This window comes from Lithobates pipiens, unplaced genomic scaffold (genome assembly GCF_037356315.1).
Source record: "Lithobates pipiens isolate NorthernLeopardFrog02 unplaced genomic scaffold, aLitPip1_a1.2 Scaffold_27, whole genome shotgun sequence".
In the NCBI taxonomy this organism is placed as follows: domain Eukaryota; kingdom Metazoa; phylum Chordata; class Amphibia; order Anura; family Ranidae; genus Lithobates; species Lithobates pipiens.
The window spans coordinates 25,806,278-25,821,473 of NW_027507788.1; the positions used below are offsets into that span (position 1 = coordinate 25,806,278).

A 15,196-nucleotide genomic window follows, 5' to 3' on the forward strand; every position below is an offset into this window, starting at 1 on the left:
TTCAACTGTCCCTCTTCTCTCTTTTGCTCTCTCTCTCTCCGTGTCTGTCTCTCTCTTTCTCTCTCTCCTTGTCTGTCTCTCTCTTTCTCTCTCTCTCCTTGTCTGTCTCTCTCTCTCTCTCTCTCTCTCTCTCTCTCTCTCTCTCTATATATATAATCGAACTCGTTTTCTCTTCTCTCCTTTGCTCTCCCTCTCCTCCCCTGTCTCTTTATCCTTGTCTCTCTCTCTCTCTCAGGACCCTGTGTGTCTCTGTCTTTCAACCCCTTCCCTCTGTCTCAGTTCCATTCATAGTAGACATGGTCACACCTGTATGTACAGAGTTGCACATTCCACCTTCCACACTCTTACACTTGCCCACGCATCCTGCTGCTTACACACAGATACGCACACACATATCATCCAGGCTGCCCCCCCTCTCATAGCACACATGGGCACGCACTCACTCGGTCTCCTCTGTCTCCTACTTGCTCTTAGCACTCACTTCCACACTTGCACTCACCTTCAAGAAGGTAACAGCTGCAATAAAAGGGGAGGGAGCATCAGCGTGAGAAGTGGGGAGGATGAATGCCAGCCTACCATTGGCTGACAACCTCCTGGGGGAGTGGCCTATGTGACTGCAGCATATGAGGGACCAACTGTGTTAGAGGGGGGAGAGAGAGAGGGATGTGAGAGCAGAAGCCTCCCTTTAACACAGAGCTGAGTCGGCTTCATCCTCAGCTGCCTCTACCTCTCCTCCTCTTTCTCTCTCTCTCTCTCTTTCTTCCCCTCTTTTCTTTTCTCTGTCTCCTTCCCTTTTTCTCTGGGGCTCAGGTCTCTGTCCCCTCCCTTTCCCCTGCAGAGGACTCCGGCTACATCTGTTCCCTGTCTGAGCTAAAGCCATGGGGGTGAGTATAGTGTGGATGCATTGCTCTATATTTCCCCATCCCTGAAATGAAGCAATGGGTGGTAGCTGCTCTCCATTGTGCTGAATGGTAGCACTAGCAATGGCTGGAAGCCCTTGTCCATGGTGCTGATGGACAGCCTGGGAGCCGCTGTCCATGGTGCTGAAGGCTAGCAATGGCCGGGAGTCGCTGTCCATGGTGCTGATGGACAGCAATTGCCGGAGAGCTGCTGTCCATGGTGCTGAAGGCTAGCAATTGCCGGAGGGCTGCTGTCCATGGTGCTGAAGGCTAGCAATTGCCGGAGAGCTGCTGTCCATGGTGCTGAAGGCTAGCAATTGCCGGAGAGCTGCTGTCCATGGTGCTGAAGGCTAGCAATTGCCGGAGAGCTGCTGTCCATGGTGCTGATGGGCAGCAATTGCCTGTCGCCGCTGTCCATGGTGCTGAAGTCTACTAATTGTCGATCACCGCTGTCCATGGTGCTGGGATCTAGCAATGGCTGGACTCTGCTATCCATGAAGTTCTGTAGAGCCGCTGTCCTTATCCTCTATTGATCAGATCTGCTCATTCCATCTGTCTTTGTTCTAACACAAGACCTGTGTTCCTCTAAAATGTCATTTTTTTCCATAGTTCTCATTAGGATTGTGCTGTAGAATTAGAATTGAGCCTTACTACCTAGTTATTCTATTGTTCAGTTGATGATTTGATGGTATCTCCTGCCACCCTAGGACGGTCCATGGTCCTGAAAGGATCCTCCAATTTAGAATAGACCTGAATTGTTTGGTTGAAGGTATCTCTTTACCTTGGAGCTGCCTATGCTCTTGAAGGGATCCACCAATGTAGACTAGACCTGAACTGTTGGGTTGAAGGTACCTACAGTCACCTTAGAACAGTCCACTGTTCTAAATTGAACGTTCAATGTAGAATAGACCTGAACTGCAGGGTAGAAAGGTACTCCTTGCCATCATAGTGAGGTCCTGAAGGGATCCTCCTACGTAGAATAGACTTTTGGGATGAAGATATCTCCTTCCATCTTAGAGCTGCCTGTGATCCTGAAGGGATTCTCCTGAAAGCTCTTCACTGGTTAACAAGTGATGTCATGTTGATGGGATTAGCAGGTGCAGGGTTAATGCTTGACATACCATATACCGGCTTGTGGATAATTGTGTGCACAGCGCATTGCGGTGTCTGTCAGTCTGTCAGCACACAGTAGAAGCAGAGATGGAGAAGCCTTGGACAAAAAAAAAAGATGAGGTCATTTGCTACAGAGAGAGAGAGAGAGGGAAAAAAGATGGAGGAGAAGGGAAGAAGATGGAGGGGAGTGGAGCAGAGAGTCAATGTAAGAGGTAGAAATGGAGACCAGGCAGGTGAGAGGAGAAAGATGGTGGGGATCGGTGGTGGTGATGGTACTTAGAAAAGGAGTGGCTGACGAACAAGGAGACAAAAAATCATATCCCTTGACTCAACTGCAGAACAGACTAGCAATTAAAGGCTTAGAATGAGGAAAGCCTGTGTGGAAAAACACTGACAAGACCCTGGGGTGGTACCCAGTCCAAATGGGAGAAGGGCACTTGAAGGTCAGAGGGGTAGTTTGGTGCAATAGGGATGTCTGATTCCTCCTAAAACTCCATCTGCCCCTGTTTGTGCTTATTATTATTATATTATCTGTATACAGCAATGCATTTCATGGATGACTGTTGCTCAATGGAGTAGGGTTTTGTGCCTTTTTATCTGATCAGTAATTCTGTAGAGCTATCCATACAGGCATCTTGTCAGTCAATGTGATCAATGGGGCTTGGATACAAGCTGATAATATAGATAATGACCTTTTTAGATAGCAGAGTAAGGCCTTATGTATATTGCATAGCAAAGCATCTGCAGGCCACCTAATTAGGAAGGGTGTAAAGGAAAATTGAAAGCCGGTGATGGAACATAGAGGGTGCAGGAGGCTGGATAGGGTCTGGTAGCAGGCTTGACATAGTTCCATGCTTTTAACCATTTAACTACCAGATGGTAAAATCATGAAATTTAGAGGACTGCATCCGGCCATGTTGCATGAGCATGTGTTGAGAAAAATCTTTCTATTCTGCATATGATCCTACAAAAACAGGGAATGCATAATGTTTAGTACAGTTTCTGGTAATTGATAGTACCCTTGTATTGAGATGAATTGTATTGCATTTCCTAACATATTGTATGCATATTTTTAAAACTGACTGTATAAGGCCCAAGGGTGTTGTATGTCATTGATCAAGGTCATGTAGCCAGATTGCTTAAATTCCTCCAAAAGACTGCCCTCCCTCAATAGACAAGCATATATGGGCACTCTGCCATATAAACCTGAGCACTCAGCAAGATGCCAGGGGACAAATGCATAAAATCTGCGCATTAAGTAAAACATGTCTGCTTTTTACATACCGGCATTGGCATTAAAATAGTTGCATATTATAAGTAATAGATGCTTTGTGCGCCCACAAGTCTAATCTAAAAGGCAAATGATTGATTCTTTGAATAGAGGAAAGGTGACCCATCTATGGCAGCAGTACAGTACATGAATGCTTTATGTAAGGCTTTGCTGTTACACTGCGCATGCTCTGCCCATCGTACTCTCCCCTCCCAGGAGACAGAGTATGGGGGCTGGGGGAGTGACATATGGCGTGGAAACGAGTGAGGATAATCCCCACCCCCACTAGAATGGAAGGGGGGGTGGATACAATTCTCTGTTTCCAATATGACAAAAGATCAAAGAGATATATGTCAGATACAGACTGGGTATCTGTCAAAGATAAAATGCAGAAGAGGAAAGTGTAAATAATGTATATGCTAGGCTGAAAAAATAATATATACTTCTTATATATATGACAGCAAGCTAACAAAAAGAAAAGGAATGGTTAGCTATAATAAAGTGAGTCATTAATGCTTTAAAGATTACACACACAGATAAGCAACATGAAACAGTAATGAAATAGTTGAATGCAAAATGCAGTGATTGAGGCAAGAGATTAATTAGGATATAGAGTGGCAAATTATAAAGTATAGTGTGGTTGTAGTATAAATTGCTAACAGAAAGGGCATATTAATAGTGCATGGTTATATTGTTTGTGTGTGTATATATAAAACAGCCATAACATTATGACACTCCACTGGAAAATTTATCACACTGCCTCCACCAGCTTGCCTTCTATCCATTCTGCATCCTGGTGCCATCTCTTCCCCAGGTCCCCAGGTAAGCGATGCACAAATGCACCCAGCCATTCACATGATGAAAAACAAAAAACATGAGTCATTAAACCAGGCTACCTTCTTCCATTGCTCCGTGGTCCAGTTCTGATGCTCACATGATCATTGTAGGCATTTTTGGCTGTGGACACGGGTCAGCCTGGGTGCCCCGAGTTGTCTGTGGTTACACAGCCCCATACTCAACACACTGTGATGCTCTGTGTGTTCTGACACATTTCTATCAGAACCAGCATTAACTTTTTTAGCAATTTAAGCTACATTAGATCCTCAGACTACATGGGTTAGCCTTGGCTTCCATCACACATCAGTGATCCTTGACTGCTCTTGACCCTGTCGCCAGTTCATCGGCCTTCATCTTTGGACCACTTTTGGTCAGTCCTAACCACTGCAGACCATGAGTATCCCACAAGAGCTGTAGTTTTGGAGATGCTCTGACCCAGTCATCTAGCCATTACAATTTGGCCCTTATCCAAGTCACGCAAATCCTTACACTTGCCCATTTTTTTCTCTTTTTTTAAACACATCAACTTCAGGGACAACATGTTTACTTGCTGCTATCCCACCTACTTTCAGGTGCCATTGTCATGAGATATTCAAAATGATTCACTTTACCTGTCAGTGGTTGCATTGTTATGGTTTATCTGTGTGTGTGTGTGTGTACAGTGCATCCAGAAAGTATTCACAGCACTTCACTTTTCCATAGTTTGCTATAGCCTTATTAAAAAATTGATTAAATTATTTTCCTCAAAATTCTACAAACAATACCCCATAATGACAATGTGAAAGAAGTTTGTTTGAAATCTTTGCAAATTCAATAAAAATTAAAAACAAAAACATCCCATCTACATAAGTATTCCCAGCCTTTGCCATGACACTCAAAATTGAGCTCAGGTGCATCCTGATTCCACTGATCATCCTTGAGATGTTTCCATAACTTGAGTGGAGTCCACCTGTGGTAAATTCAGTTGCTTAGACATGATTTGGAAAGGCACACACCTGTCTATATAAGGTCCCAAAGTCGCACAAACCAAGCAATGAAGTCCAAGAAATTGTCTGTAGACCCCCGAGACAGGATTGTATCAAGGCATAGATCTGGGGAAGGCTACAGAAAATGTTCTGCAGTATTGAAGGTCCCAATGAGCACAATGGCCTCCATCATCCCCAAATGGAAGAAATTTGGAACCACCAGGACTCTTTCTAGAGTGGGCCACCCATCCAAACTGAGCGATCAGGGAAATAGGGTTTTTGTCAATGAGGTGACCAAGAACCCGATGGTCACTCTGAAAGAGCTTGAGTGTTTCTCTGCAGAGAGAGGAGAACCTTCCAGAAGAACAACCATCTCTGCAGCACTTCAGCAGTCAGGTCCGTATGGTAGAGTGGCCACTCCTCTGTAAAAGGCACATGACGGCTCACCTGGATTTTGCCAAAAGTCACCTGAAGGACTCTCAGACTGTGAAAAACAAAATTCTCTGGTCTGATGAAACAAAGATTGAACTCTTTGGCCTAAATAGCAAGCATGATGTCTGAAGGAAACCAGGCACCACTCATCACCTGCCCAGTACCATCCCTACGGTGAAGCATGATGGTGGCAGCATCAGGCTGTGGGGATGTTTTTCACTGGAAGGAACTGGGAGACTATTTAGAATTAAGGGAAAGATTAATGCAGCAATGTACAGAGACATCTTCGCCGAAAACCTGCTCCAGAGTGCTCCGGACCTCAGAGTGGAGCAAAGGTTCATCTTCCAACAGGAGAATGACCCTAAGCACACAGCCAAGAAAACAAAGTAGTGGCTACGGGACAATTCTGTGAATGTCCTTGAGTGGCCCAGTGGCCCAGAAAGAGCCCAGACTCTGAAAATGCCTGTGCACCGACGCTCCCTATCCAACCTGATGGAACTTGAGAGGTCCTGCAAAGAAGAATAAGAGAAACTGCACAAAAATAGGTGTGCCAAGCTTGTAGCATCATACTCAAAAAGACTTGAGGCTGTAATTGGTGCTAAAGGTGCTTCAACAAAGTAATGAGCAAAGGCTGGAAATATTGTATGTACATGTATTTTTTTTTTTTTTTTTTTTTTTTTTTTTAATAAATTTGCAAAGATTTCAAACAAACTTCTTTCATGTTGTAATCATGGGGTATTGTTAGTAGAATTTTTAGGAAAATGAGGAAGTACTGTATTAGCCTATAACACGCATCGGCGTATAACACGCACCCCAAGTTTTGGAGGGAATTTAAAAGAAAAAAAACTTTTAGGAGGAAAGTTTAAGGAAAAAAACGTACATTTAAATGCCCATCAATGCAGCCTTGTCAATCATATGCAGCCTTGCATTTGCAGCCTTGTTAGTCATTTGCCATTTAAAAATGGTCGCAGCAGTTCTTGGCCGTTCTCGGCGGCTTTCGGGTATTTTCTGCCGCACACGGCTGTTCTCGGCTATTTTCAGCCACACTCGGCTATTTTCGGCCACACTCGGCAGTTCTCGGTGGCTTTTGGCTTTCCGAAAGCCGCCAAGAATGGCCAAGAGCGGCCGAAGATAGCCGAGAACGGCCGAAGATAGCCTGCGAACAGCCGAGTGCGGCCGAAAATACACGGAAGCCGCAGATAGCGGCAGAAAGCCCTAGCAACAGCAGTGGATCGGTGTATAACACGCACCCCCCGATTTCCCCCTGATTTTAGGGGATAAAAAGTGCTTGTTATACGCCGATAAATACGGTAATCCATTTTGGAATAAGGCTGTAACATAATAAAATGTCGAAAAGGTGAAGCGCTCTCTGATTTATTTGTGAATTGGTTAAAAAAACATGGAGTCTTAAAAGGGAAAAAAAATGAGAAATGAGTTGAAAATCTATGCTGGTTAATGGGGACCAAGGACAATTAGGAATAGCTTAAAATTTTATTAGCACTATTTTTTTAGACATGGTTATTAAATATTAGTTTGAGTGACAGAATTCCAAGATGACTTGTGTCACCTGAACTAGGTTCACTCTTGTTCACATTAACTGGGATTTCGGCTTAACCCCTCTGTGGTTGCATGTGTCACTATCAACGTGGTGTGGAGACCTACACTAGAGGTCCCCCTTACTGTAAATGCTGTGCTATGACATGTGCATATCTAAAAACACTGTACAATACAGATAGTCAGCTCAGCAGGCCCCTTGTGTCTTGCCAAGCAGTGTGTGCATCTGATTCTTCATAATGGTGTACATCCTGGCTCCATGAGGTTCAAAGGCTTCTGTCACAAGTCAAAACACCTGTGTGAGAAAGTTCTGATTTGCTTTATGACCAACTGTCTTTAAAGAGGCAAGCCAGCAGATATTTAGCAAATAGTAATGATGACATGCAAAGTGCAGTAACCCATAGCAACCAATTTTCACCTTGCAACGTAGAGCAGATAATACAAGAAAAATACTATGGGGTGCAAGCAAGGCATTTATTAAAGGGTCTCCAATGGAAACTGTCTGTGTTACTTAAAGTAGGAGGCATGTCAAAACCTAACTAAGCTTAAATCTATTCCGACTCCCATTCTAAGTCTATTGTACCTACCCTGTAAAAGTAAAGATATCTATATTGCCTATACAGAAGTCACTGTGATCCTGTTTTATGATTGACTCCCAGCTCTGGCATCAGTGTAGAGGAGGTACAGCCAACAACAGATGCCCTATAGCAGTGATGGTGAACCTTGGCACCCTAGGTGTTTTGGAACTACATTTCCCATGATGATCAATTATACTGCAGAGGGCATGAGTATCATGGAAAATGTAGTTTCAAAACATCTGGAATGCCAAGGTTCGCCATCGCTGCCCTATAGTAAGTCTATGGGTAACGTCACCACCCAGGCTCTGCAGCCATGGTTGGCTCTCTCCCTGAGCGTCTTCAGAATAGGTTAGTATAGACTTCTTTCCTTTTACAGGGTAGATGGAATAGGCTTAGGATGGGGGTGAGAGTAGATTTAGGCATAGTAGGGTTTGACTTGCCTTCCACTTAAATAGTAATGTGTTCACACCTATGCGGGTTTCCCCACATCCAATTCGCATAGCAGGAGAATGTGAGCGGCTCTCTATGTAGCCGGTTCACATATCTCCGCAGCAGGTCTGGTGCGTTTTGCAGGAAAAAGTGTGCCTTTTTTGGTCCGTTTCAGGTCCGAATTCAGCCCTAAATTCAGGCTGAAAGCGGACCTGAAATGGTAAACCAGCACAGACCGGACCCCTGCTGTGTGACGGATGCGGCTCATATGTGAGCCGAGCTTAAAGTGGTTGTAAACCCTTACAAACTACTTTGACCTACAGGTAAGCCTAGATTAAGGCTTACCTGTAGGTCCAAGAAATATCTCCTAAACCTATACGGTTTAGGAGATATTTGCCTGAAGACAGGTACCGCTGTCTACGACGCATGCGCCGTAGACAGCGACGCGCAGGCGCACTGAGCGCGGCATTTCCAACAATGGATCTGCCACGCGTGTCGGCTCCCGTGCGCATGCGCGGGAGTGACGTCATCGCGGCTCCGCCGAATGACAGCAGCGGAGCTGCGAGACGCCACCAGCAAGATGGATGCGGCGGACTACAGGGGACAGCGGCGACTTCGCTGGCTCCTGTGTCAGGTAAGTGACACATAATGGGCTACTATGCGATGCATAGTAGTCCATTATGCTTTGCCTTTGCAGGGAATGAAAGAGGAAGTAAACTCATCAGGGTTTACTTCCTCTTTAAAACATGGCAGTTTGAATGTTTAAACCTGAAAGGCTGTTGGTAATACAAACCATTGAAATTTATGGCCTTTGACTTATTAAATAAGCGTATATTTGTTAAACTTAAAGCAACATTGAAATATCACAGCAATAAGCTTGGTTGTGTATTTTGTATCAATGCTATACACTATATTAACAAAAGTATTGGGACACCTGCCTTTACAAACACATTAACTTTTAATGGCATTCCAGTCTTTGTCCATAGGGTTTAAAATTGAGTTGGCCCACCCCTTGCTTCAACTCTTCTGGGAAGGCTGTCCACAAGTTTTAAGAGTCTATGGGAATGTTTGACCTTTCTTTCAGAAGCGCATTTGTGAGGTCAGGCACTGATGTTGGACTAGAAGGCTTGGCTCACAGTCTCCACTCTAGTTTATCCCAAAGGTATTCGGGTTGAGGTCAGAACTCTGTGCAGGCCAGTCAGGTTTCTCCACCCCAAACTCTCTCATCCATGTCTTTATGGACCTTGATTTGTGAACTGGTCCAAATCATTTGGTGGAGGGGGGATTATGGTGAGGGGCTGTTTTTCAGGGGTTGGGCTTGGCCCCTTAGTTCCAGTGAAGGGAACTCTTAAGGCATCAGCATACCAAGACATTTTGGTCAATTTCATGTTGTGGGAACAGTTTGGAGATGGCCCCTGCCCTCAACCCGATAGAACACCTTTGGGATGAATTCAAGTGGAGACTGTGAGCCAGGCTTTCTCCTCCAACATCAGTGCCTGACCTCACAAATGCGCTTCTGGAAGAATGGTCAAATATTCCAATAGACCCACTCCTAAACTTCGTGGACAGCCTTCCCATAAGAGTTAAAGCTGTTATAGATGCAAAGGGTGGGCCAACTCAATATTGAACCCTAAGGACCAAGACTGGGAAGCCATTAAAGTTCATGTGCGTGTAAAGGCATATGTCCCAAAACTTTTGGTAATATAGTGTACATGCAGGATCCTTTTTATACTGAGGGGCAGTTAGTGCAAAATTGAGTGTATGTAAACCTGAATAACTAAAATCGTTTACATTTTCTATATTTTTTAATCTTCGTTGTTTAGGTATTTCCTGGTAAAGGGTGACAACACTTTGTCCATCTGTCCCAGCTGTTCTCCTGCATTGTCGCGTAGTCACACATTGTCCCAATGAAGACTAAAATCACCAGTGCCAAAACACATTACACAGGCATGATCCACTGCTGTCACCCTCAGGAACTCCCCCTGAGAAACGCCATATGAAGTGCATATAGACCAGAAGTAGCAATGTGGATTTGTCTTAGTATTAAAGTAAAACTCAAAGGCTCCTGTATGAGAGTCTAAATAAAAACCAACTCCAGTTACTATGTGATGCCTGAACCTTATAAAGCAAGCAAAAAATAAAATACTTTTGCTTCCCCTGACTGATCCAAATCCTCCTTTTTGTGTCTCACATGCCACCCCTCCCAGACACTGCAGCTCACAGTGAGAGGGGTTCAGTAAAAAAAAGGTAGAGCTGTCAATCCAGAAAGCAGTGGGCGGGGCTTGGTATAGACAGCCTACAGGCTTGTAAATCAGCAGTGATGGTGCTGATAAGCACACTCCCTACAACATCTTCTCCTCCCACTGTAGATGAGAGCAACAACTCTGCTCTGAAGTCAGGAGCAGTGCAGTATTGTTGTCACACCATTACAGGATGCTGCATTAGGGTGGACTTCACTGGCAGGATCAACAGGTACTTGTGGGACTAAGATAAAACTGTGCAAATGCATTTATAAGTGTTCTATAGTTACTGTACATAGTTGCTCAGTTAGTCAAGTTGAAAAAGGACACAAGTCCATCTAGTTCAACCAATATAAAAAAAACTCTATATACAGAATCCTATAGATGATCCAAAAGGAAGGCAGAAGAAAAACCCTATGAAACATGTCCTGACTTTCTGCAGCACATATTATTTTCTTTGGAGGGGGGGGGCGGTATTAATTCTTTGCTTGGTCACGTATTGCGTGCCTTTGATGTACATCTACTATACTATATCTACTATGCTATATCTATAAACATATCTACTATATGTTTAGGGCCAGTTAGTGCAGAACTTGAGTTAAAACTTCCAACTCTTAAAGGTACCACTGGAGCACCTAAAGCAGGTGTCTCCAAACTTTCTAAACAAAGGGCCAATTTACTGTCCTTCAGAGTATAGGTGGGCTGGACTGTGGCCATTGGGAGCAGAAATTCCCTATGTGTTAATAGGGGGAGGAGCGCCATATCCTTGGTTTTCAGTGGGAGGAAGAGCGCCCCATCCTTGGTGTCAGTGGGAGGAAGAGCGCCCCATCCTTGGTGTCAGTGGGAGGAAGAGCGCCCCATCCTTGGGGTCATTGGGAGGAAGAGCGCCCCATCCTTGGGGTCATTGGGAGGAAGAGCGCCCCATCCTTGGGGTCATTGGGAGGAAGAGCGCCCCATCCTTGGTGTCATTGGGAGGAAGAGCGCCCCATCCTTGGTGTCATTGGGAGGAAGAGCGCCCCATCCTTGGTGTCATTGGGAGGAAGAGCGCCCCATCCTTGGTGTCATGGGGAGGAAGAGCGCCCCATCCTTGGTGTCATGGGGAGGAAGAGCGCCCCATCCTTGGCGTCAGTGGGAGGAAGAGCGCCCCATCCTTGGCGTCAGTGGGAGGAAGAGCGCCCCATCCTTGGCGTCAGTGGGAGGAAGAGCGCCCCATCCTTGGCGTCAGTGGGAGGAAGAGCGCCCCATCCTTGGCGTCAGTGGGAGGAAGAGCGCCCCATCCTTGGTGTCATTGAGAGGAAGAGCGCCCCATCCTTGGTGTCATTGAGAGGAAGAGCGCCCCATCCTTGGTGTCATTGGGAAGAAGAGTGTCAGTGGGAGGAAGAGCGCCCCATCCTTGGTGTTATTGGGAGAAAGAGCGCCCCATCCTTGGGGTCATTGGGAGGAAGAGCGCCCCATCCTTGGTGTCATTGGGAGGAAGAGCGCCCCATCCTTGGTGTCATTGGGAGGAAGAGCGCCCCATCCTTGGTGTCATTGGGAGGAAGAGCGCCCCATCCTTGTTGTCATTGGGAGAAAGAGCGCCCCATCCTTGGGGTCATTGGGAGGAAGAGCGCCCCATCCTTGGTGTCATTGGGAGGAAGAGCGCCCCATCCTTGGTGTCATTGGGAGGAAGAGCGCCCCATCCTTGGTGTCATTGGGAGGAAGAGCGCCCCATCCTTGGTGTCAGTGGGAGGAAGAGCGCCCCATCCTTGGCGTCAGTGGGAGGAAGAGCGCCCCATCCTTGGCGTCAGTGGGAGGAAGAGCGCCCCATCCTTGGCGTCAGTGGGAGGAAGAGCGCCCCATCCTTGGCATCAGTGGGAGGAAGAGCGCCCCATCCTTGGCGTCAGTGGGAGGAAGAGCGCCCCATCCTTGGCGTCAGTCGGAAGAATAGTACCCCATCATTGGCGTCAGTCGGAAGAATAGTACCCCATCCTTGGCGTCAGTCGGAAGAATAGTACCCCATTGTTATTGTCAATGGGAGAAAAAATGCCTTTGTCAGTAGCAGAAATGATGCCGACCAACAATGGGTGTCAGTGGGAGGAATAGTCCTCCAAGGATCGAATAAAGGCGAACAAAGGGCCTCATCCAGCCTGAAGGGTGCAGTTTGGAGACCACTGGCCTAAAGAATAGTAGAAAGAAGCAGTTGATGCTGATTTATTATCCCCAGGATACCCATAAATCTGAGATGGCTGAATTTGCTAACATCTTGAGCTGTGATGGGCAGGGGGAGAGGTCCTAGGTGAACTAGCACCTGTTCCTGTTGCTTCATTTTTTTTTATTGTTGCACAACAGGTGCACATTAAGCATCACAGCAACCAATGGGTAAAGTTTTACTTGCAAAAAATGCTGATCTCGTTGTCTAAATTCAAAACTTGCAGTGAATGACAGGGGCACCACTATAGTAAATTCTGCAGTTGGTAGGATGTTGAATTTCTCTTGCTTGGCTAACAAATGCCTCAGGAGATTTTTGTATTAGACGATGAACTAGTAACTGTAAAAGTCCTACTAATTCTATGTGTATTTTACCAATAACGGCATTCGCAAGCAAATACAATAAAACTTTTGTATCAGAAGTGGATAAAGGCAATTGTACTGCTCCACTGATAGCTTTGGGGCAGTGTGGAGGCTTGGGGGTTTGTGCTCAAGCCTGGCAGGGTTAAGGTTCTTGGTTAAAGCTTCAGTCCATCCAAAACTGATATTTCATCTTTTGATAGATTCCTGAAATTTTAACTTTTTCTCTAAAAGTCTTTTGGTCAGACTTCTATATGTGAACCTCTGCATCTGCACTACTGCTTTGCCCATTTATGAGAGCTTCTAATTTGGTTTCTCAGTGAGTTTTCAATATTTTTTTATATTATGCCATAGTAAGAGGAGGACCTGAGACACACGAAGGCAGGTGAAAGCACCCAAAACTCTATGGTGGGCAGGAACAGGATCAGGAATTATGGTAGGGAGCATGCAGCTAGTATTTCCAAACATACAAATCTAGGAGTTGACTCAACCTCAATCGGGCTTCATTAATAACTAAAATAAGGCTTTTGGGTGGACATTCTGCATATGGAGCATTGTTCATTTTATGAGGGGCTTCCTCCAGTGCTATTGTTCCCACCACCCCGATAACCAAAAAATCATGCTGGTAGATTAAATGTTTCCACCCATGTTTGATCCTAGTACAATGTATATTAAGGCTTGGATGTTATTTTTATAAAGACAATGGATATGACGCTCATTTAGGGGCAGAGATGTATGTGCATGATTTATGAACTCTACCGTGGGCGGCACAGTGGTGTAGTGGTTAGCACTCTCGCCTAGCAGTAAATAGGGTCGCTGGTTCGAATCCCAACCACGACACTACCTGCCTGGAGTTTGCATGTTCTCCCTGTGCCTGCGTGGGTTTCCTCCGGGTACTCCAGTTTCCTCCCACCCTCTAAAGACAGGCAGGTAGGTTAATTGGCTTCTGTCCAAAAATTGGCCCTAGTATATGAATGGGGACCTTGGTTTGAGGGTAGGGACCGATGTGAGTGTGCAATGTACAAGGATAGGGACAATTGTAGACACTCAGGTTGAACTGGATATACTGGTGTCTTTATTCAACCTTACTAACTATGTAACCATCACTGTGTTCCTATGCACAAAGCCAGCTCCATAAAGACATGGTTTGATCAGTTTGGTGTGAAGGAACTATGGTGACCTGTACAGAGCGCTATTCTTGACCCTACTGAATGACTTTGGGATGAATTAGAATGCCAATTGTGAGCCAGTTCTTCTTGTTGAGCTTCAGTACCTGACCCCACAAATGCTCTTTTAGCTAAATGAGCACAAATTCTCAGACACACTCCAAAATCTTTTGGAAGGCCTTACTATAATGCCGCATACACACGACCAGACTTTCCGACGGACTAGGTCCGACCGTCTTTCCGACGGACTTTCAGCGGAGTTCCGACGGACTTTCCGAATGAACGGACTTGGCCACACACAATCACACCAAAGTCTGACTGATTTGAACGTGATGATGTATGACCGGACTAGAATAAGGAAGTTCATAGCCAGTAGCCAATAGCTGCCCTAGCGTCGGTTTTTGTCCGTCGGACTAGCATACACACGAACGGATTTCTCGGTCCGGCGGAGTTCCGGTGGGAAAATGTAAATCATGTTCTATTTCTAAAGTCTGTTGGATTTTTGGCAAGCAAAGGTCCGATGGAGCCCAAACATGATTGAATTGTCCGACGGACTCGTTCCGTCGGACCTTTGCTGTCAAAAAGTCCAGTCGTGTGTACGTGGCATTAGAGTGGAAAATGTTATAGCTACCAAAAGTGGTCATCTCAGTTTTAATATCCATGGTTTTGGATGGGGATATCCAACAAGCTCATGTAGGTATGACGTCTATGCATCCACAGACATGGCCATTGAGTGACTACAGAAGTACAGTACTAAAGGAAGAGTAATTTTAGCAATGGCAACAGCTGTGAACTGTTATGGCAGCTGATACTATAAACATAACAGTAGTAATTGCCGAAAGACCTAAACTATATGGGCGAATCTCTTACTAGAATTAACCTACAATTAGGCAGGGATCAAGCAGCTGCTACAAATCTGTACCCATTGATGTTTACAGTATTGGCTAGCTACGTTGTTTCATTGTGGGGGAAAAAAGGAAATTTGGCCAATAGAACTCTGTTCAGGATTCTTCGCTCTTGGTGTCTCCATATGGAGAGATTTTTTCCAGGTGACACCCTGCAGTAAAAACAAAGGCCCCATACACACGAGCGGATTTTTCATTGGAAAAAACTTGGATGGTTTTTCCGCCGGAATTCCGCTCAAGCTTGCCTTGCATACACACGGT

The 15,196-nt window shown here is 45.4% G+C and overlaps 1 protein-coding gene across 1 annotated transcript in view; it reads left to right on the forward strand.

The window, feature by feature from the left end:
- The first annotated feature begins 644 nt into the window (after nucleotides 1-644).
- The window catches only part of ATP1A3 (ATPase Na+/K+ transporting subunit alpha 3), a 116,747-nt gene continuing 102,195 nt past the window's right edge, over nucleotides 645-15,196 (forward strand). Inside the window, exon 1 of the mRNA XM_077456651.1 lies at nucleotides 645-884. Within this exon, the coding sequence (XP_077312777.1) occupies nucleotides 879-884 (6 nt within the window). The 5' untranslated portion in view covers nucleotides 645-878. The remainder of the gene's footprint in view (nucleotides 885-15,196) is intronic.